Raw genomic sequence first — 21,715 nt, forward strand, 5'->3', positions numbered from 1 at the left:
CTGTTGGCTCATGTTGAGCTTCTCATGTTCTGAGACTTGTTACAGTTTGAAAGAAGTTTAGCATTGAGATTCAAATACTAATCTTCTCTGTGTGGTTTTTGAGGTTTTTTTGAACCTCAAAAATTGTCAACTTTTATATATTTAATTAGTTTATTTGACAACAGTAAACTAAAGATTATCTTACATTGTTAAAAGATAAGTAACAAGTGAGATTTCATCTGTCATGAAATCTGGTGAAATTATGAAAATGTTCAGTGACCTTTACTGTGTTATTTTCTAGCTACTAAAACTTCAGGAGAGAGTGCTTAATAATGTTGTAATAGGTCTGCTTGGAGATGAAGATCCAAGAGTGAGACATGTAGCTGCAGCTTCATTAATGAGGTATTTATGGGGTGTATTTTTTTTTTAAAAAAGGAGTTCAAAAAGATATTTGCATGTTTCTGTGTACCTCTAACTCCTTAGTGGGTTTTTATATTTTTCTTTAGATGAGGGATGGGAGACAAATGTAGCTTTACAGTAGCTGGACATGTATCATTCCAAATCATCAGGCAATTGTGCTTTGTTTTTTTATCAGCATTGCAATTAAACTTAACTCTATTACGTTCTGAGGTCACTTTGAATTTCAACTTCAGGAATTTTAACTTCAGGTTTTCTGCATGCTGAAGTGGTTTGTTCAGTATCCTGACAGTAGCTGATGGACTTTAAAATGTTGCAGTTCTAATGAATTGTCCTAACCCTCAAATAATGTGGTTTCCACATAGCTAGAAGTCACATATATTTAAAATTTCCTGGAGCCTGATTATAGTGGAGTAGCTAATCTTGTTGAAAAAGCACCTTTTTGCTGCAACCTACTACAGTTACAGTTGCTGTCCAGATAAAAGCACCAAACAGTAAGGATTAATTGATAGTTTATTTACTAGAATTCAGGGGCTTCAGTATAAGATGCTCATGACTTCCTCAAGCTTAAAACTTAGTTCCTGGAGTATTTTCTTGTCAGAGGAGTCTCGTAGTTTTTTCAGACTATTAATTGCTGTCCATTCCTAGTAACAAGGGATAATGAAACCTTAAACTCTGCCACTGAAAAGCACTTGTATTGCAGAAACAGCTCAGCAGACAAATCTTTTAACTGTTGCATAATAGTTAATATTTATTGATTTTTACTGGGGACTTGACTTTGAACTGGATTTACTTTGATAACCCAGTGGTAACAAATTGGGAGGTTTCTGTATCTTTGTGTTCACTTAGAGGCAGCATATGTGTTAAGGTTAGAAAAGGCTTAACTGCCCAAGAAAGTTGCTGCAAGCCTGCAGAAGCCTCTTGAATCACCAACTATGGGCATTCCTTGGAAGTACTGTCAGTGAAATTACAGAAAATGTGTACTGTGGTTTTTCACTATTGTCTGAGTTAAAATGTTGTTAAAGAAGACTGGAGCTTACTGTGTGTTTAGGTTTTGCTGCATGAAAATCAGATGGTGAAAAATAGTCCTCTTGAGGTAGAAATTAGTTTTTAGTTAACACAGATATCCATGGGGAAAATTCCTGGGGAGATAGGGCAATACTGGGAAATACATGCTACTAAAGTTCTCATTGTAGTGTATAGGTAGGTATCTCTAGAAACCTTGTTTTTGTTTAAACCCCCACGTGTGTAGAGCACCTCCTTTCTCATTTGGGCTCCTTCATTATAATGAAAAGCAGTTATATGAAGATGGACTACTTAACAGTGTGAGTTCTAGTAACAGGTTTTATTTGCAATTTTATGTGTAATTAGTGTATGCAGCTTTCCAAACTCTAGTAGAAGTATTATAAATGCACTGTAAATTGTAATAATTTCTGAATAATGCTTTTTCCTTGTTGACAATTAAGGCTTGTTCCAAAGCTGTTTTATAACTGTGACCAAGGACAGGCTGATCCAGTTGTGGCAGTAGCAAGAGACCAAAGCAGTGTCTACCTGAAACTACTAATGCATGAAACACAGCCCCCATCTCACTTTGCTGTGAGCACTATCACCAGGTATGTTGTTGCCTTACTTTAGGAGGAACATGGACCCAAATTTCAATTTGTAATATTGTGAATAATAGTTAAGTCCTACAAGTCCAGGTGCTTATGCATTTTTTCCAATCCATAAGAGCATCTGTCACTTCTAGACTCCATAGAAATAAACTTGAGTTCCAAGAATATACTGATGTGTGTTACTAGTTAAATGCTCATGCATTGACCATAGGGAGTAGTTTTTCTGTAATAAAACTTACCACCTCTTTATCCTGATGCCACTCAATTTGTCCATTAAATTGCACAAGTGCAAATCCAAGCTCATCATGTATTTACATTATTGATCTTTTGGTATGTTGATTAGCATTTATAACTCTTCATCTCTTCATCTGTTTAGTAATTGTGGTTGCAGAAGTCTATACTGCCTGTATAATTCAAAAAGAAATTCTAATTTTGGTAGTATGATCTTGTTGGTGTTTTTGCTGCCAATTATACTTTTCTAAACTCTTCTGTTTAGATATCTTTTCTGATAGGCAGCATGACTTGTGCATATGTATGGCAGCTCTTTGCTTCTGTCCATTTGTCATACAATTTCTTGATCATGTACCATTTCTATGTGTTGTCTTTATTGTGTCACTCAATGCTTCCATACTACGGTATGCAAATCCATACTGTAGTATGGAAACAATAGAACTTTATGGACATTTATTCCAGATACAAGATGTTTATTTTGCTACAGCGATAATCCAAAGTTTGTGAACATTCAGAAATGTTAGATGGATTTGAGCAAAAGCAAACACTAATGTTAAATTGGTGATTTCTAGAGCATATAGCTAGGTATTGAGAGTTGGCCTACTGTTTGTATGCTAACAAAGGAATTTATAGACTAGATTGCATTTGCTAATACAGAAGCATAAATATTAAAATGTATTAAGGTGGTATTTAGAGTTCTCAGATAGTTTTTATAAGTAGTCTATAAAATTAGTAGTATTTTAAACCATATTAATGTTTGAGGTCTTTGTTTTTTAAGCACATGTTTTTGTTTTATTCCAGAACATACAGAGGTTACAATATGCTGCAGAGTCCAACAGACGTCACTATGGAAAACAATCTCTCAAGGGTTATTGCAGCAATTTCCCATGCATTGACAATATCCACTACAAGAGCACTTACAGTGAGTTTTGTTAGTTGCTATAGAAGCTCATTTCTCTTTTTTGCTTGCTTGATTTTTTTTTTTTTTAAATTATCTTGTGGCTCAGTTCGTATCTGCAGCTTTGGTACTGCAGCAATGGCAATAGTAATGTGATTGTCACTGGTGAAATACTTGTTGCTCACTCTTCCAATGACGAACCTGATTCAGTTCTTCGTGTCAACTTTTTCAGTTTGGCTGCTGTGAAGCTTTGTGTCTTCTCTCCACAACGTTTCCAGTGTGCATCTGGAGCATGGGATGGCACTGTGGGTATGTTCCTTCTTCTGTTATTCAAGCTTCTAAAAGGTAAAACAGCATATGTTCGTACATATATACATTAATACATAATACATATATTAATGAGTTTCTATCTGTATGTAAACAACACTTGCATGTGAAAAGACTTATTTTTAACATAAAGGAAAGCACACTAATTACCTGTGTAACTTGTTCAAAATAGTAGCTACCCTTGTATATTTTATACTTCTATACATTTTGTTTTCTAAAATTGCTCTGGTTGTATTAGACCAGAGTGACTACACTAGAAGACTTTTTTTTTTTATTAGAAAGATACCCTGAAGGAATCTCATTTAGAGGTTACATAAATTCTTTTCCTGATTCCTGAAAATATCATTGTGCAGGTCTTATAGCTTTGAAATGTGTGTGATTCACATAGTATTCTGACAAAGATCTTTGGTGATCTCTGTCCACTCTTTTTGAAACTTGAGTTATGTTGAAAAAACCTGACTTTTAAAATTGTTGTAAAGGAAAATAGAGAATACAGCAGCAAGTTAGTGTTTTGGCTATAGTCCACTCATAAATCTAGAGGTTTTAATGGATAAATTTTGTTTAATTAAATTCTTGTCACTTTATTAGGCTATTTTGTTAGTGCAATACTAAGCTTGTCTCCCATCCCTACCTTGTGTACATGCAAGACTTGTAACTGGAGATAGTTCAGGACCATACTAGTTAGCAATTACTTAGTTCTTCAGTTTATCAGTAGATGTCACTAACAGCTTTGATACTTGTGAATTAAAAAAAAAAAAAACTAATGAAAAAAGCCAGTAACAACTTTTCAGGAAGACAAACCATTATCAGACCTCTGCTGCAAATTATTTTTCTTAAGTCCCACTTGTGTATTCCTGTAGCATTGATATAGTGTAACAGTCATTTTTTTAGATTAGCAGTCTGAGACTATTAGTTCTCTTAAGACTTTAAACTTACCAAAAGGAGGTGAAAAGTCCCGACATTCCAAAATTAAACTTTCAGTGTTGCCCAGCCAAGCCCTTCAGATGAAGCGCAGTCGGGCTGCACCATTGGAATGGCTGGCCTGGTGCTGTCTCTCCTTTCATCAGCATGGTTCCCACTGGACCTCTCTGCACATCAGGATGCTCTGATTTTGACTGGAAACCTGCTTGCAGGTAAGGCAGAACAGCAGCAACAAAAAGTGGATTTTCCTGATGATTTTACCATTACAAGGCCTGTATCTCACCCTATTCTGATTGTATGCAACAAAATACTTGCAAGATTAAGTAGAGGAAATAAAGAAGGAACTTCTTGCACCCAGGAGGTTTGAAAAGATGCTGCCTTCAAGTTGCAAATATCCTCTAGTTGCCAAAGGGCCTGTGCAGTATGCGTAGCACAGGCTGGGTACAGAGAATTAATATTCTTCTGTTTAGAACTGTGCACCTACTGCTGGTTTTGAAAATACAGGGTCTCTCTTCTGCTTGAAATTGTGCTCATATAGAGATAACTATATATGACTGTAAATGTTTATGATACTTGATTCCAATTTTTTGTCTGTATTCAAATAATGTGATTCCTATTGCAGCAAGTGCTCCCAAGTGCTTAAAGAATCCCTGGAGCACTGAAGAAGATATAAACCAAGGTGCTACAAAGCAGGAGGAACCCTGGCCAGCTCTGGCAGATCGAACTCTTGTTACTTTTGTAGAACAGCTCTTTTCTCATCTGTTAAAGGTCATTAATATTTGTGCACATGTAATGGACGATGTTGCTCCTGGCCCAGCAGTAAAGGTATGTTTTTTTAAAAAAAGTGACTTAAATACTATTGTGATACAGACCTCTTTGAGGCCTGTATCAACTGTTTTAGAGTTGAGAGAGGTATTTATTTAATACCTTGATAATAGGACTCTGCTATGTGTAGGAAAGCAAGTAACATGAGAAGTATGTGGTGTTATTCCACATGACAGGTTTTTCTTTAGTTTTGCAGTGTTGGTAATATTGGCTTAAAGTTTGAACCTTTATTCCTGGTGACTTTACTTGGAACATTAATTCAATAACAGGTGTATGTGGTAAATGGTGTATTGGATTGCATACTCTGGCAAACATTTGTTGACTTCTGGGTTGGCTGGCTGACTGTAATGCACTGAGCTCTTTCTGGGGCTAAAACCAACTCTTCTGTCTTTTGAATATCCTGCAAAATATTTTGACTTTTGAAGCAGTTCTTATGAAGTACTTTTAAACTTTTGATTTGACTTGTTTGAGTCTCACAAAAATGAGAGGGCTGGAGCACCTTTCCTATGAAGACAGGCTGAGGGGTGGGGTTGTTCAGCCTGGAGAAGAGGAGGCTTCAGGGGGACCTTATAGCGACCTTCCAGCACCTGAAAGGGGCCTAAAAGAAAGCAGGGGGGAGACTATTCACAAGGGTTTGTAGTGATAGAACAAGAGGTAATGGCCTTAAGCTAGAAAAGGGTAGATTTAGGTTAGATATTAGGAAAAAGTTCTTTACTGTGAGGTAACAGACCACTGGAATAGGTTGCCTGGAGAGGTGGTGGAGGCCCCATCCCTGGAGACATTCAAGGTCAGGCTTGGTGAGGCTCTGAGCAGCTTGACCTAGTTTGGAGATGTCCCTGCTTACTGCAGGTGGATTGAGCTAGATGACCTTTGGGGGGTCCCTTCCAACCCAACATATTCTATGATTCTATTCTATGATTGTTGGTTTTTAAAGGCATTTACATATTGAGACTGATTTAGTGACTGTAGGGCAATGTTATTAGGATGAGTAATTTCTTGGTATTTTAAAAATGTAAGAATATTTTTTGATACCTCTTTGTCTGGAATCAAAAGAAACTTCAGTCATTGAGTTGTAAGTTCATCTCATTGGCTGATGCTGAAGTTGGAGTATGTTAAACATCTTCCTTTTCACCCTGGAAAGTCATGTCCTGAACCTGAGAGCTGAGACATTCTAATTTAACAGACAGTCAAAGAAAGGCAAGTTTAAACAAAAGATGAATATGCTTGTATTTATGTAGAAAAGAAAAGCTACTTGTGCATACGAAATTAATAAGGCTTCTTTTAATTCTAGGCAGCATTACCTTCTCTCACAAACCCACCTTCTCTTAGTCCAATTCGGAGGAAGGGGAAAGAGAGGGAGTCTGAACAGGCATCTGTGCCCATGAGCCCTAAAAAGGGTGGTGAAACGAATCCAGGTAGGCACACTTACTCCTGTTAACCCTCCCACCTACCACCCCACCTACATATGGATGCAGCAGAGAGAATTAAAACAGAGTAATGTAGTTTCTGAAGTTTTAGTTCAAAAGGCTGGCCGACCTACTGTCAGAAGTTCTTCTCAATACTGCATTGCAGGAAAGGCAGCTGTGGGTGGGGACTTCTTTGCTGTTTCAGTTTTTATGAAAATTAACAGTACTTTTCAGAAGCATGGTACTTCCAAATCCTTTTCCTCACCGTTTTTCTCAGTCTGTTCAGCTAATAACTAAAATTAAAATATATGCAGAAGCTACTTCTTACTTAAAAGAACGGAAGTTGCTTTGCAACTTCTGGCAGGAGTAGCTTATGTAGGTCTTCAAAAAAACATTCTCAACCTTGAAAACTTGTCATAGTAATGAATGAAGAAACTGAGGAAATGGGTGTTAATTCTGTATTGTAAAGTGTACTTGCACTTCAGTAATAAACATTTCTTGGAATACTAGTTCATTAATTGTTTTGAGTACATGTCGTGAGCGCTGTAGAAACTGTTGTGCTAATCTATTATATACTTTCAAGCTACTAGGCAAACTGACGCTACTGGGCCTGTTCCAACAAATAAATCATCTTCAGTAGGAAGCTTTTATCATCTTCCATCATATCTGAAGTTATACGATGTCTTGAAAGCAACCCATGCGAATTACAAGGTACTGCATTGGAATGTGGTTGGGCGATCACTTAGCTTCTTTAAACATGGTGCTCTTTGTCTCTTGCTTGCCTGTGTAAATAGTTTATCCACACACACAATCACAATGACCACTGATTAAAAACAAAAGCCAACCAAAAACCCTGATAGGCATTGTCACCCTATTGCTTGTTTCCCTGCTGTCACCAGCGCTGGTATCAAATGAGCCTTCGCTGGCTTGGCGATGCCAAGTTGATCCCCATGTCTGTTCTCCCTCCAGTTTATTCCAGGATGGGTAAGCTTTTGGCTCATTAGTTCAGGTAATAGAAGATGCATTCCTTAGGGACTTGGTGGTCTGATTTCTGCACTTCAGGGGGGATGTTCTTACTGCACCTAACCTGTTTCAGAGAAATACATTATCCCTTCTCTGTTACTGTCAACATCCTAGGCCTTCCCACTTGCTTTCACTTCCTCAAGCTCAGGATCTCTTTCTTAGTTAAAATGAAGTCCTACCTTTCCAGAAATTCAGAAGGGAGGCTAAGCTGTCAGTAGTGTTGATTGAACTATGCTGTTAGGCAAAAAGATGAGATTGTGTTAATGTCCACTTCTGTCTAATTTTTATCTACTTGTCAAATACTTGTTCAGAAAATGAATGGGTTTTTTTGCTTCTTGGGACCAGGTTACTTTGGATCTCCAGAACAGTAATGAAAAGTTTGGATGTTTCTTACGGTCTGCCTTAGATGTTCTGTCTCAAATCTTGGAACTTGCTACTCTTCAAGACATTGGAAAGGTATAAGATTTGTGCATTTCTTTTGTATTTAAGCTGTCCAGAATCTGTGGTCCTTGCTGGGAAAAAGCATCTATCACTGATTTTGAAGTTGATAGTGTTGAGAGAGACAGTAGTCCTAGAAGAATGCTGTCACAGTAGTATTGGTAGGGTACTAAAGCGTATTTTCAGGGATAAATTGCTGCTGAGCTATTGTATTTACTTATTTGAGTACTCTATTACTGGAGTAATTTTTTCTGTTTCATGTGGAGATTTCTTCTTTCCAGTAAAATCATTTGCCTTCAGTCATTCTTGCTGTATTCATGTGTAAATGTGCTTGTGTTAAATGTACAAAATGTAAGGAAGCATACTACTTTCTCCTGTATCTGGATTTTTTTTTTTTTCATTAATTGAGGTGTTAGGCATTGTGGTACTTTAAGACTAGGGGAGAGATCTTGCATTTTTGTTTCTTTACATATTTCTGTGATTTCCCTTAAACTAGTGTAGTTACACGTAGTAAAAAATCTGCTCTTGCCCAATTTTTGTAGTTATGCTTTATGTAATGAAGAATGAAGCAATTAGGTGCACTTATTTTCTGCTTTTCTAGTGTGTAGAAGAAATTTTGGGATACCTAAAATCATGTTTCAGCAGAGAACCAACAATGGCAACAGTTTGTGTACAGCAGGTAAGTAGGTAACTTTGTGTGCTCCTGGAGGATTGACCCTGATGTCCTGCGGGTATCAACTGGGTACTAGGAGTGACCATTCTGTGGAGAAAAGCAGTGTGAGGAAGCTGTAGCCTGCATGGAGGAAACAGAACGTGTATTCTTGATTGCTTCTTAAACTTGATACTATCCAAATGATAGAGTTGCTTCTTGAATTGCTTCCAATTTAAAGAACTATCTTAGCTAATGCTGAGAAAACAAGTTTGTTTTCTGCCTTCCCAAATGTGTTCTTGTAGCTAGTTAACTACCTGAAGAAACCGGCAAAGCAGACAACTGCCTTACTGCTGGATTTCTTGCAAGCTTCCAGTTAAATGTTTGCGTTCAAGTCATCAAAGCTTAATTTTGGTGGGAGGCAAGCTTTAGTGGTCGATTTTGAGTTCTCACATGGAAATGTGATTGGTTTTGCAACTGAAACTATCTTTTCGGTGAGGTGTGGATTGCTGCTTTTCTCCAGCTTTTTTTCTGTCTTGCATTTGGCTATATAATCCACAGTTTGCACTTGACCTTTCCTGTAAGTCCTGGGAGGAGGAGGTGGCAAGTTGTGTTTTTTCCTGAAATGTTAACATTTTTCCTTCCAATTTTCTTCTCTAGTTATTGAAAACATTATTTGGGACAAATCTGGCTTCTCAGTACGATGGCTTGTCTTCAAACCCCAACAAAGCACAAGGCAAAGCTCAACGCTTAGGTTCTTCCAATTTGAGACCTGGTCTCTATCATTATTGCTTCATGGCACCATACACACATTTTACACAGGCCCTTGCTGATGCTAGTCTAAGGAACATGGTTCAGGCTGAGCAAGAACATGATGCTTCAGGGTAACTTTCTTGCCTTATGATATAACATTAGTTTGAACTAGATTCTGCTTTTGGTTTTCATAAATGCAAGTATTGTATGGGAGCTAAGTAGCGTGGAACTTATTTTGTATTATTTATTTCTTTATAGACTTAAGCAGCGTAATTTGTCTTGGTAGTGAGACTCTGATACAACACTTCTGATTATCACTAAAGTGTTTTCCAAATCAAAGTTAAATCATTAAAATGGATATGAGTTAAGGTTTATTTAAAAGCACTATAGTTTTAAATGCTTGTATTAAAAAATATTTTATTAATTTGCTAATCATAGCAAATAGTAGTCTTAAAAGAAAGGCAGAAGGATGACTGAGCAAAGACCAGAAATGCTTTACTAGATGCTTGTTATCCAGAAATCTATGATCTGATGTACATGTAGGTTGATTTTGCTCTTCCATTTTACTAAGATTCTTGAAGCAGTCAAGTAGATAAAAGTTGCCACTGGTAAAATAATATGAGTGTAAAGAAAGTTTGTTCCTTTGTTTTTTAATGTTACATGGGTTTTTTGTTTTTTGACAGATGGTTTGATGTTCTACAAAAAGTTTCCACACAGCTGAAAACTAGTATTACCAGTGCAGCAAAACATCGTGCTGATAAGGTACTTTTATCTGCGTGCTCCTGATGGAGCTGTACCTTAGATGTAAAACATCTTTCCTCCTCTTGAAACGTAATTTGGTTTTGAATTAGAGACCTGTTCAGATGTTAGATTACTTTAAAATCTCTCTATTACAGAATGCTATTCACAATCACATTCGTTTATTTGAACCCCTTGTCATAAAAGCATTGAAACAATATACTACAACAACGTCCGTACAGCTGCAGAGACAAGTTCTAGACTTGCTTGCTCAACTGGTTCAGCTACGAGTTAACTACTGTCTTCTGGACTCGGATCAGGTTGGTACTGCACTGGTTGTGCTAATTTGTAATGTGGGGATCTTGCTAGCAGCCTTAATATTTACAGCAACAATCAGTTTATTGTACTGTAGGTGAAAACAGAAACTTAAAGGAGGGTGAGACTCAATTCCCCTCTCCCATCCCACCTGCTCAGACCTTCAGTTTTCTGGTTTTCTATTGGATAGACATTACCTACTAAGCTCTGCAACAACTGTTTTAAGAACTGTTCACCAGATTCACTTTAGCAATAAGATGATGTGGATGATATAATCAGGGTTGTTAAATAAAACTTAATTTACAAATACGAATACTTTCTTTCTGTAGTGAGTATGGACTTCTGTATGACTCATAGTTGACATCACAGTTGACAACCATTGTTTTATTTTAGACTAGATCTTAGGAATTTGTTCTGTACGAGGGCAGTGAGACTCTGAAATAGATTGCCCAGAGAGGTTGTGGATGCCCCCTCCCTGGAGATGTTCAAGGCCAGGCTGGATGAGGCCTTGGGGAACCTAGTCTGGTTGAGAGGTGTCCCTGCCCGTGACAGTGAGGTTGGATTAGATGATCTCTAGGGCCCCTTCCAACCTAAGCCATTCTATGATTCTGTGATTTTAATGGTGGGGGCAAACTAGTGGCAAATACAGTAGTCTGTGTAGTTGTCCATATAAGCAGTAAATTTGTAATGTAAATGAAACAAGTTCTATTTTGTGTTTTTTTGTTTACTACACTAATTTGGGATTTACAAGCTAGTATGAGTAGCAATATATAAGGTCACACACATAAATCTTTTCAGTGAATGAGTACTTTGGATTTTATCTTGGTTTAGAGCTAGACTTTTGATCCCTAACTTGTTGACTATAACACCTCAAATACTGTATGTTAACATGAATGAGACAAAGTTATACTTAAGGATATGGAGACTATAGGTAAAGTGTAGTGTAAATTCATGCAAATGGTAATAAGCTCTAGCATCAAAAAGATTCTCAATATCTTCTGTATCTGCAGAGGGAACACTTCATAACATCGTGGAATTAACTATAAGTATAAATGTTTTTCAGTGCTTGTCTTTTCTCTCCTTCCAAAACACTTCTATAATGCTCTCAAAATTATTTCAAATGGGAATTAATGTCTCTGTATCTGTTGTACACTTTGTTCTTTCTTCAGGTGTTTATTGGATTTGTGCTAAAGCAGTTTGAATACATTGAAGTAGGACAGTTCAGGTATGAAATGAGCAAAGATCCTTTGATGGGTACGGGTTTGCAGCTGTCCTAATCTGTAGCATATAGTGATTAGTTTTGCTGGTTACTTCTGCTGTATAAGAAAAGGAGACTTGCCTTCTGGGCAATGTGATGTATTCTCTGGATGATTTATCTTCCATGTGGCTGAAGAAGTCAGGAAATAGCATGAAAAAAACATCTTAAGCTGTGTTGTTCTGTTTCTCCGTATGGTATTATAAAAAAAGCTCTGGGACTGCCCCCAAAGCCATGCTTTTGGGAATCAGCACTTCATTGCTAGGATGCAGTTCCTGAAGGGAGAGCTATGTTCTTCCTGCTGGGGATTCACTGCGAATCCGTGTGCATTCTCATTACCTGGTACATTGTGTAGCTCAAAAGAAACACAATGGAATTTTTATTGTCAGCTGTTTCTGTTTTCTCACACTTGAGTTTGTATGAAGAGAAAAGTGGGTTTTTCACTCTGTGGCTCTCTTACAGAAATACTCCTCTGTGTGTCATGTGCATTAGTACATTATAATACTAGTAACTGTATAGTTGTCAATGCTTGAAAGAAATCCTTTGGGGGGGAAAAAAACCAACACAGGGTAAAAAAACCAACAATAGGGCACAAAAATTATGTAAATATTGTGTGAAAGCAAAACACTTTTAGAAAAAAATCTTACTGCAAAAATTATTTTTGCTGAAGAGCATTGTGCAATTCAAACGTGACACTTTTAATTTTATTTTTGTTTTCAGGGAGTCTGAAGCAATTATTCCTAATATCTTTTTCTTCCTGGTGTTGCTGTCGTATGAGAGGTATCATTCCAAACAGATAATTGGAATTCCTAAAATCATTCAGCTGTGTGATGGTATCATGGCCAGTGGAAGGAAAGCTGTTACACATGGTAATTAAAAAAGGCACTAACACTAATATTAGTAATAGTTCAGCAATAAAGACAGTATTGAATACTAAGCTATAGGTAATGGTAATTCTACTGATTGTTCTGGAAGGCACTAGATTTTACTTTTTTAATACATAACTCTTACTTAATTCATTTAGGATGTTTATTTTACCCTGCTAACACTGCTACCCCATATTTTACATCATACGTAATAGCAACAAAGCTTTTATTTGATACTTTTAGGTAAAAAGTTCACAACACAATGGTACTTTAAAGGCTTTGCTTTTAATAGTCCCCTTCCCTTTCCCTCCACTTTCATATCTGTCATGCTTTCCAGTGTTTCTGCTGAGGAATGCTTTAAAAAAAAATCTGACTTAGCTCTATGAATATGAGCAGGTCCATCCATAATAGAAAATTTTCTAATAGAAGTAAAAAGATAGACATTAGTCATGGTAAGTTGGGGGCTTGTTCTGTTTTGGGGTTTTTCTAGGGTTGGGCAAAACCTTTAGTAAACTAAAAGCACAGTTTACTTTCAGTAGCAAAGTTACAACAAGAAAATGCAGTTCAAGAGTGACTTGTCTCATGCTAAAACAAATCTCATTTCAGCAATACCAGCTCTGCAGCCCATTGTTCATGATCTCTTTGTGTTAAGAGGAACAAATAAAGCTGATGCTGGAAAAGAGTTGGAAACGCAAAAGGAGGTCGTAGTGTCAATGCTGCTGAGGCTTATTCAGTACCATCAGGTAAGAGGATGACAAGAAGTACCTGTTTAGGGTCTACAAAAGGGTAACTGCTGTGCTAAAAATGTTTGAGGTAATATTAATGCTTTTCTGTAAAAAACTTGGGTAGGTGGACATCTAGTGTGATGGGATAGAGGAAAGGTTCTGCACTGCAAATAATAAGTATTTCAAATCACGTAACTTTGCTGGGGTTTTGTAGTCAAGCCTGGGTAACAAAGCACTGAAAAACTCCGGTTAAGATTACAATCATTTGTATAGCAGATTTGAATAAATAGAAGGTTAGTAGAAGAGTTGTAATAAATTTGGATTCAAGAAACATAAAAGTATGGGTGTAAAAAAGGAAGAGAAGACAGGATTAAAAGTAGTAAATACAAAAGTCAGAAGCATGCAGCATAAAGATAATGTAAGTATTGCTGTAAAATAGCAATATCTTCAATAACACTTTGAGATATTAATTTGAATAAGGTAATTAAACTGGTAGTTACTTGTTAACACTACTTTTCCACAGACCTCATGGGTCTGGAAAACATGTTTATGCCTTGTAGGAGTATAAGAATGACTTTCTTGAATACACTTTGTTTAAAAGAAAAACATAACAGTAATTTTTAAGAGAAGTGACATAATTAACATGGAATCTTATTGCTTATTCAGGTACTTAACAAACTTACTGTGCTTTTCATCATGTGAAAATGCAATTCTAGTGCATGCTAATATAAGCAATATATTTTCAGATAATAGTTGGGGAAAAAAGTCAGTACATCTTGTCAAAATAATTTGTTAGAACTAGATGTTCAGATTGGGGTAATTTTGTGTATCCACATTTTCTTTTGAATTTGTAGTTTTATAATGATAAAATGACTAATATAACTATTTAAAATGACACTCTGTAGACACCTGATGTGAAATAGTGAATAACGTTGTGTTACATAAGGTGCTGCAATTGCTAGCAGATCCCCTGCTGACACATTTAACCTATTACAGACCACCCATGCTCTGCTCTACTCACACCATCCCATTTCTGCTTCTTACTCTGTCCTGTCCTACTGGTGCAGTCCATAGAAACTGAGCCCTCAGCAGTTCTGTTGTTCCCTGGTGGTGGCTGGGATGTTCTGCAGTGGTGTCCATGTAATTTGGGAGGCTACAAAAGATACACACTTTAACTTCTTTCTGTCACAACTGTAGTTACCATCTATGGACCTCCACAGTTCAAGTCACTCAGCCCAGAATCATGCTTACCTCCTTTCTCATGAGAAAGCTTTTTGGAAAGAAAGTCATCCAGTGATCTTTCTGTCTCTTTTTTCTAATTGGCTGCATTTCTGAATCAGCTACTGGAATTTCTTTTACAAGTGCCCTGTCAAACTGGTTTTCTGAGTCAGATTCTTTTGTCTTGCTTTGCAGTCCATATGTTGACTTTCCTGCTTGTTGTCTTTAGCGTATCATTGAAGCGTGGTCTGTATAACCCACAAACCAGTAACATACTCAGCCACTAGAAGTGATCCTTGCTGTTGGTGTACTCCATTGTATGCTCTCCTATAAACTTTCATAGGACAGTGACATATCTCAGGTGAATGAGCTTGATAAAAATGTCTGTTCCGTTTTCTTGACCAAATATAAAGTTAATTTGAGCTAGAGTAAGGATGGAGTATACATCTGGGGAATTTATCTTCCTTCCCTTTTTGTTGAGTATATGATGCATCATTTAAATCTGTCCTGTTTCCAGTTGTTTGAAAAGGCTTCTGACAGATGCCATTTACAAAGGACCAAGAAAGCATTTTTTTCATAGTTGGTAAAAGTAACCAAAAAAATATTTTAAAGTCATACCTAAGAGCAACCTTTTAACCTGAAAATGGGGTTTTAAAAAATGTTGTGTGATTTCCTGTGTGGATTTTTTTTATTTTTGTTTTTTGGCAGATAGATGAAACAGTAAATTTTTTTTTTCTGCTATGGTATTACTTAAATGTTTCCTGTTAGTGTGGGTGTTTACTTGCATTCTTTTGGACTTTTTCTCAGGTGCTAGAAATGTTCATCTTGGTATTGCAACAGTGTCACAAAGAAAATGAAGACAAGTGGAAAAGATTGTCCCGGCAAATAGCTGACATTATTCTCCCAATGCTTGCAAAACAACAGGTTATTATATGCATCTTAAAATCTATAAACATAGAAAATAATTGTTTGTATTGATAATGGTTTGGGGTATTTTTTATATTAATACAGATTTTCTTCAAAATTGGTTGCTATATCTGAAAAAAAAAAAAATTACTCACAGGTAAACGAATTCTTCAGAAGTGATGAAGGTGATATTTACATACATGATGTATAGTATCCCCAGGGCTGTTACCAGAGGAAGCTCATTCTGCCTGTAGCTATCTATGTGACATTCTGCTGGACTCCCTCCAGTGTGTAAATGTCTCTTGCTGAACTGCACACTGGGGAAGGAGAGCTAAACCCTTTGTATCTTGGAAGAAAGCAAGATTCCTTCTAGGAGAAAGATTCCACCACTCCCCTCACAGTGCTACCCCCTAAGCGACAGAGGACTTGTCTTCAATACACCTTTTCTGGAATCAGAAACACTTCAAGAAAATAAAGTAGGACTAGTGAAATCATACCATTAATGTGACTTACTTCATGGTGGCAGCACTCCACTCTCATGAGACCTCATGCCTGGAGAGAGTGGGCAGTTATTGTGGATCAGACAACAGGCTTTGAGTAAAATTAAAATTCTGGCAAACTGAAATTGTTGGGTTTTATGAATCTGTCTACATGCTCAACTATTAAATTATTTAGGCAAGATGGGGTCATCCAGATTTTGAGTCCAGTCCTTTTGCTTTTTGCAGTTGAAAAAATTAATTTTTTCAACTTTTAAATTTATTTTTTCAATTTTTTTATAATTTCTCTAAAAAACTGTTCCAAGTAGTGTCCTGCCCATCTTGCTGCAGTGTACTACCACTGTAGCTGTTCATTTTTCTGATTATTAGGAAATTTTTTGTCCTAGTTATCTGCTTAAGTTCATTCATGACAGGCATTGCTATCTATAAATAGGCCTGGTAGAATGTGCAGGGATGAGAAAAGATCTTAAATTTGATGACAAGTCAATTTTCTAGTCTCATTGTCTGAATATGGCATATTTTCCCTAATAAAATGTGGTATGTATATTGAATTTCATCCAATAGGTTATTGCCCATATTCTCAAAACTCCTGTGTAGGAAGGCTTGCAATGGAACTTCACCTTCATAGCTTTTGGTTGCTTTGAATTTTGTACTGCAAAAGGACAAAGTTTTATTACACACAGGTCATTACAGAAATATTTAAAACAAGAAATCCTAATTTTGTGTTGCAGTTGCTTTTAGTGGATACTCACAAACAAGTTTTATGTTTTTCTTTTACAGATGCATATAGACTCTCATGATGCTCTGGGAGTACTGAATACTTTGTTTGAAATTTTGGCTCCTTCATCCCTTCGTCCTGTGGACATGCTTTTAAGGAGTATGTTTGTTACTCCTAAAACAATGGTAAGCAATTGTTTCCAGAGAAGAGAGAATCTGGTCTTTTGTGCCGAACAAAGCATGTGTTTCTGTTTCTTAATTTTCTATGTGGTGTTAAAGTACCTGCTGCAGATTGTAGGGAAGAGTTGTTTAAAATACCATTTACCAACTGGGAGCACTTTATACAGGAATGTTCTTAACTTGCCTTCATTTTGTGTTTTGAGGATCAGGAATGTAGGGAATTAATTTTCTGCAACAAATTCTAGAATGCAGTTTAGTAGACAAACCAAATTTTTCTTACGTTGGCATTAGTACTATTTTTATACGTCACAGTTTAACAGAGTGAATGTAAGCATGACAGTTACCACCAGAATAGCATTTTGGAAGCCCTGAGTATAAAAGTTATTTCCTGCTTGCTCCATTCTCAAAAGGGTCTGATTTTATACAACAGTTAATGAAAAATGTTATTTTTTTTTACTTCTTTCATACGTTGTGTAGTTTAACTTAAAAGCATCCAATCTTCTGCTTTTTTTGTTAGGCATCAGTGAGCACAGTCCAGCTATGGATTTCTGGGATTTTAGCTATCCTTAGAGTTCTAATTTCTCAGTCAACAGAAGACATTGTTCTGTCCCGTATACAAGAGCTTTCCTTCTCACCATATTTGATTTCCTGTCAAGCAATTAACCAACTGAGACATGGAGAAAATGCATCCACACCAGAGGATCACACTGAGAGTAAACAGGCTAAATACCTGCCTGAAGAGACATTTTCCAGGTATGTTGTCTTTTGAATAACATAGAATAAGATTGCTGAGAAATCACAAATATGTTGTATGTTATATACACACGTATAGAACTGGTATCTGATAGGAATAAAGTCTATTAAGTTAATACTGGAGGAGTGTGTGTGGAGGAAGGAATAATGAGATGGGCACTAGAGGGAGGAGGATGAGCAGTTTGTGGTAGGGACTTTGGACTTTTCTGATTTTTCTTTTTAATCTAGGTGAAGGATCTGGATGTATGCTGAGCCTAGTAAAATCAGGTCCAAAAATTTTAACTGGTTAACCCTTTCCTTCCTGCCTGTGTGGGGACTGAAACATCAGTGATCCCTTTAGTAGAAGCACAGGTTCTGTACTAGAGATCTACTTGAGAGAGTCCAGTGGAGGCTATGAGGATGACTGGGAGACTGGAACGCCTGCCTTATGAGAAGAGGCCAAGAGACCTGGGGCTGTTTAGTCTGGAGAAGAGAAGACTTAGGGGGGATCTAATTAATGTGTATAAATATGAGGGCTGGGTGTGAAGAAGAAAGGAGCAACCTCTTTTCACTTGTGCCCTGCAATAGGACAAGGAACAACAGATACAAACTGGAGCACAGGCAGTTCCACCTCTGTGTGAGGAAGAACGTTACTGTAAGGGTTACAGAGCACTGGAACAGGCTCCCCAGGGAGGTTGTGGAGTCTCCTACCTTGGAGACTTTTGAGACCCCTCTGGATGTGTTTCTGTGTGACCTGCCCTAGACTAGATGGTCCTGCTCTGGCAGGGGGGTTGGACTTGATGATTGATGAGAGGTCCCTTCTAACCCCTAACACTGTGTAATTCTGTGAACTTAGATGTAGATGGATTCAGACCTGATCTTATTTCCTATTTTCAAAGAGCCAGCTTTGTCTAGTTAGCTTCCCATGCTGATGTCCTCAGTGACATACTTCAGGCACCAGAAGTGTGGAGAGATTGCAATGTTACTATGCCAAGATAATGGTTGTCATTAAGGCACTACGGTTTAATGTAGTGGAAAGCAGTTGAAATACCCATTTGCTAAAAAAATATCTTTTTATTCAAGTATGGAACTTTGGATAGAAATAAAATGCTGTTTCTTCATTCAGCTCACTGAGGGTGATGGGTAGAGGGAAAAGGGGCATCTAGATTCCTTTATTGCAACCTTATGTCCAACAGGAGTGAGTTGAGGAATGACTATGGCCAGGAGTAAGGTTTTCTTCTGACCTTCGTTTGTTCTTTTTCACCTGGGTGAAGGTTTGATACAGAACCAAATTGTAGATGGGGCTGTAAATGGCTGAATTACTGTGATTTCCTGAGTTACCCCTCCTCCTCCTCAGCTGAGCTGCAGTGACTGTCTTGGTGTGGTTTTAGCTTGTTGAAAATGACTATAAAGACACCATAGTGTTTTGAATGTTTGCTGTGTGAGGTGGGCTGGTGTATGCATGGTGTCATGACTAGCTGAAGAGTAGATAACCTGGATGTAATAAGTTATTGTGCTTGTGATCATCTCTCCATATCTATAGCATCCTACTTGTTCTAGGTTGATATGTTCTGTAGTATTTAATTTAACACATTGTTTATGATGAATGGGAAAGGGCTTCATATTTTATTTTTCAAAATTACTGAGTTTCATGGACAAACGTCATCATGTTCTGAAAGGTGTTGCATTAATAATTTTTCTGTTGACTGTGTACATGTTTTTTTCAAGGTTCTTATTACAATTGGTTGGCATTCTGCTGGAAGATATTGTTACCAAACAATTGAAAGTGGACATGAATGAGCAGCAGCATACTTTCTACTGCCAGGAGCTGGGCACACTGCTTATGTGTTTAATACATATCTTCAAATCAGGTAATACTTTAAACATTACCTTGTGTTGTAACATGCCATGGCATGGGGGGGTTTTCAGTTCTGAGACAGTTGAATGCATTGAACTACTGAAGAGGAATATATAGGTGCTGAAGATATTTTATTCTCCTCATAAAGAACCTCCCAAACTTTGTGCTCGTGCATACACATTTTTCACATTTCTCCTGTCTGTGTGGAGCAAATTGTAACTAATAACATTTCATCTTTGCTTTTAACTGTCTAAAATCTTTCAGTTCGAAACTGCCAAGCATTAAAATTTGTGGCTGTATTTCTCATGGTTTTTTCTCAATTTGGAGGTTGGTAGGTATGTCCAAGCTTAAAATACTGAGTTACAGACCACTGGTTCAGACTCATGACAAGGTTCCTGTTCCTTGTAATGATTAATACACACAAACATACAAACACCCCCACCCCAAACAGAGGAAAAACAAACAAAACCAAAACCACCAAACCCCACCAAAAAAAACCAAAAACAAACAAACAAACAAAAACCAAAAAAAAGCACACCAAAAAAACATGCAACCAAACCCAAAGAAGTAAAGGTAGTATTGTTCTAGCTGGCTGATCTTGAGCTCCTTTCTTCAGGCTTGGGAATTGTCTTATTGAATTTCTGGCCCTGTGGTAATATTCCTTAGTTTTTATCCTGTTTCCTTAGTCTAATTTTTGGAATAGTGGTACTGTCTTCCCTCTTTTATTCTTATTCTGCCTTCACTGTGTCTATCCTTGCCTTCTGATTTTCAGCCTGCAGCTGAAATCCAGCCTTGGTTTACAGTAGCTGGCTGCGGTTTAAAAGGCCTTGACACAAGTCTGGTTCTTCACAGACTTCCTTACAGATATGGGAGAAGGAGCTCTGCATTCTGTGGACTCATCACTAAAATAGCTGTTAAAGTACTCTACTACTTAGCAGGTGTAGATAAGAAAAAAAACTGCATACAGAATACTGTTATCAGACATTTAACATGGTTCTGTACTGCACTGTATCCCAACAAACTTTTTTTTTTTTAAGCCCTTTCCTGAAGGGAAAAAAACCTTAGTTCTGTTCCTTTTGTTGCTATTAGCTGCTTCTTGCTAACATGAGTATTATAGGTGAGGGCTTAAAATAAATAAAATGATGATGGAAGCGTTCTGGCTCAGCTGCACTGAGTCTTGTCAGGATCTATGTAGAAATTTTAATGGAAAATTAAAGTTAGATATTAAAACACTCATGCAGAGCTCTAGGATCTTTGTATTGCATGATCTCTAGAAATGAATTTAATACAAGACTACAAATCAACTCTGAAGTACTAGTAGTCTTGTGGTTACCTTACATGGTGTAACAGAGCAAAAGTTGTTCAGACACCTGGGCTGTATTTTCATGTCCTACCATTATTCTTTCAGGTTTAGGCTTAGGGTTAACTAAGTGCTTGGTTTTGTAATACTTTTCTTTTGTTCAGCTAAAACCTCTAATTTTTTTCTTTTTAAGTTATATTCTCCTGATGATGGGTGCAGCTTGTAGTGACTTGTGTCTGGGAGCAGACTAGTCATTTTTAACCACTATTCCTCTTGGATGTTTTGTCTTCTCACCAATTACAGTTTTTTCAAACATGAGCATTGCTGACTCCTATATATTCAACTATGGGAAGCTACCTGATTAGAAATGAACATTTTCAGTGTGCTACTTTGAAGTTAGTAGAAACAAAAGTCAGACCAAGTGGAAAGATTAGCATGCAGCAGCTTTCTTGACTGTAGAAAGTCACTAGGTGGTGCAGTTACTGCAAATGCAGGAAGCTGGAATGGTAATGGCACTGGTTTGCTAGTAAGTAGAACCTGAGTTTTAAGACCAAATTATTTTTCCCTTTCTTTATTTCTGTATTTATCAGACCTGGGGGCAGCTAAAACTGGCTGTGGAATTTACAGCTTCATTCTTATGGATATCTGGCAAAGCAAGCAAGCAACACCGCACATCTCCGTTAGTCTGACTAGCTCTTGGTATCTGAAAAAACCTTTTTTCCCCTTATCTTGTTTTCTCATAGAAACTCAATGTCTGTACCTTTATAAAAGTTAATTTGCTCATTTTCCTTGTTTTCTCACTCTTTGTTTTGGAATATGAATACAGAATCAGCAAGTCAGAAAGCAAAATTCAGCTGTTGTGCTGAGTGTTCAGTAAGGCAGGGCATGACTTTTCTCCACTTAAAAACATTTAATTTTTACACTGTAT

General features: G+C 37.2%; 1 protein-coding gene across 1 annotated transcript in view; it reads left to right on the forward strand.

The window, feature by feature from the left end:
* Positions 1–280: 280 nt before the first annotated feature.
* The window catches only part of HTT (huntingtin), a gene marked incomplete at its 5' end in the record, with an annotated part of 48,947 nt that continues 27,512 nt past the window's right edge, over positions 281–21,715 (forward strand). Inside the window, 20 exons of the mRNA XM_008938717.1 lie at positions 281–381; positions 1,863–2,009; positions 3,042–3,162; positions 3,371–3,447; positions 4,447–4,598; positions 5,009–5,211; positions 6,503–6,626; positions 7,201–7,328; positions 7,986–8,096; positions 8,680–8,757; positions 9,388–9,611; positions 10,164–10,242; positions 10,377–10,538; positions 11,703–11,758; positions 12,509–12,657; positions 13,261–13,397; positions 15,405–15,521; positions 16,781–16,903; positions 17,415–17,650; positions 19,358–19,500. Coding sequence (XP_008936965.1) covers positions 281–381; positions 1,863–2,009; positions 3,042–3,162; positions 3,371–3,447; positions 4,447–4,598; positions 5,009–5,211; positions 6,503–6,626; positions 7,201–7,328; positions 7,986–8,096; positions 8,680–8,757; positions 9,388–9,611; positions 10,164–10,242; positions 10,377–10,538; positions 11,703–11,758; positions 12,509–12,657; positions 13,261–13,397; positions 15,405–15,521; positions 16,781–16,903; positions 17,415–17,650; positions 19,358–19,500 — 2,668 coding nt within the window. The remainder of the gene's footprint in view (positions 382–1,862; positions 2,010–3,041; positions 3,163–3,370; positions 3,448–4,446; positions 4,599–5,008; positions 5,212–6,502; positions 6,627–7,200; positions 7,329–7,985; positions 8,097–8,679; positions 8,758–9,387; positions 9,612–10,163; positions 10,243–10,376; positions 10,539–11,702; positions 11,759–12,508; positions 12,658–13,260; positions 13,398–15,404; positions 15,522–16,780; positions 16,904–17,414; positions 17,651–19,357; positions 19,501–21,715) is intronic.

The sequence above is a fragment of the Merops nubicus genome, unplaced genomic scaffold, assembly GCF_000691845.1.
Source record: "Merops nubicus isolate BGI_N331 unplaced genomic scaffold, ASM69184v1 scaffold9904, whole genome shotgun sequence".
Lineage (NCBI taxonomy): Eukaryota > Metazoa > Chordata > Aves > Coraciiformes > Meropidae > Merops > Merops nubicus.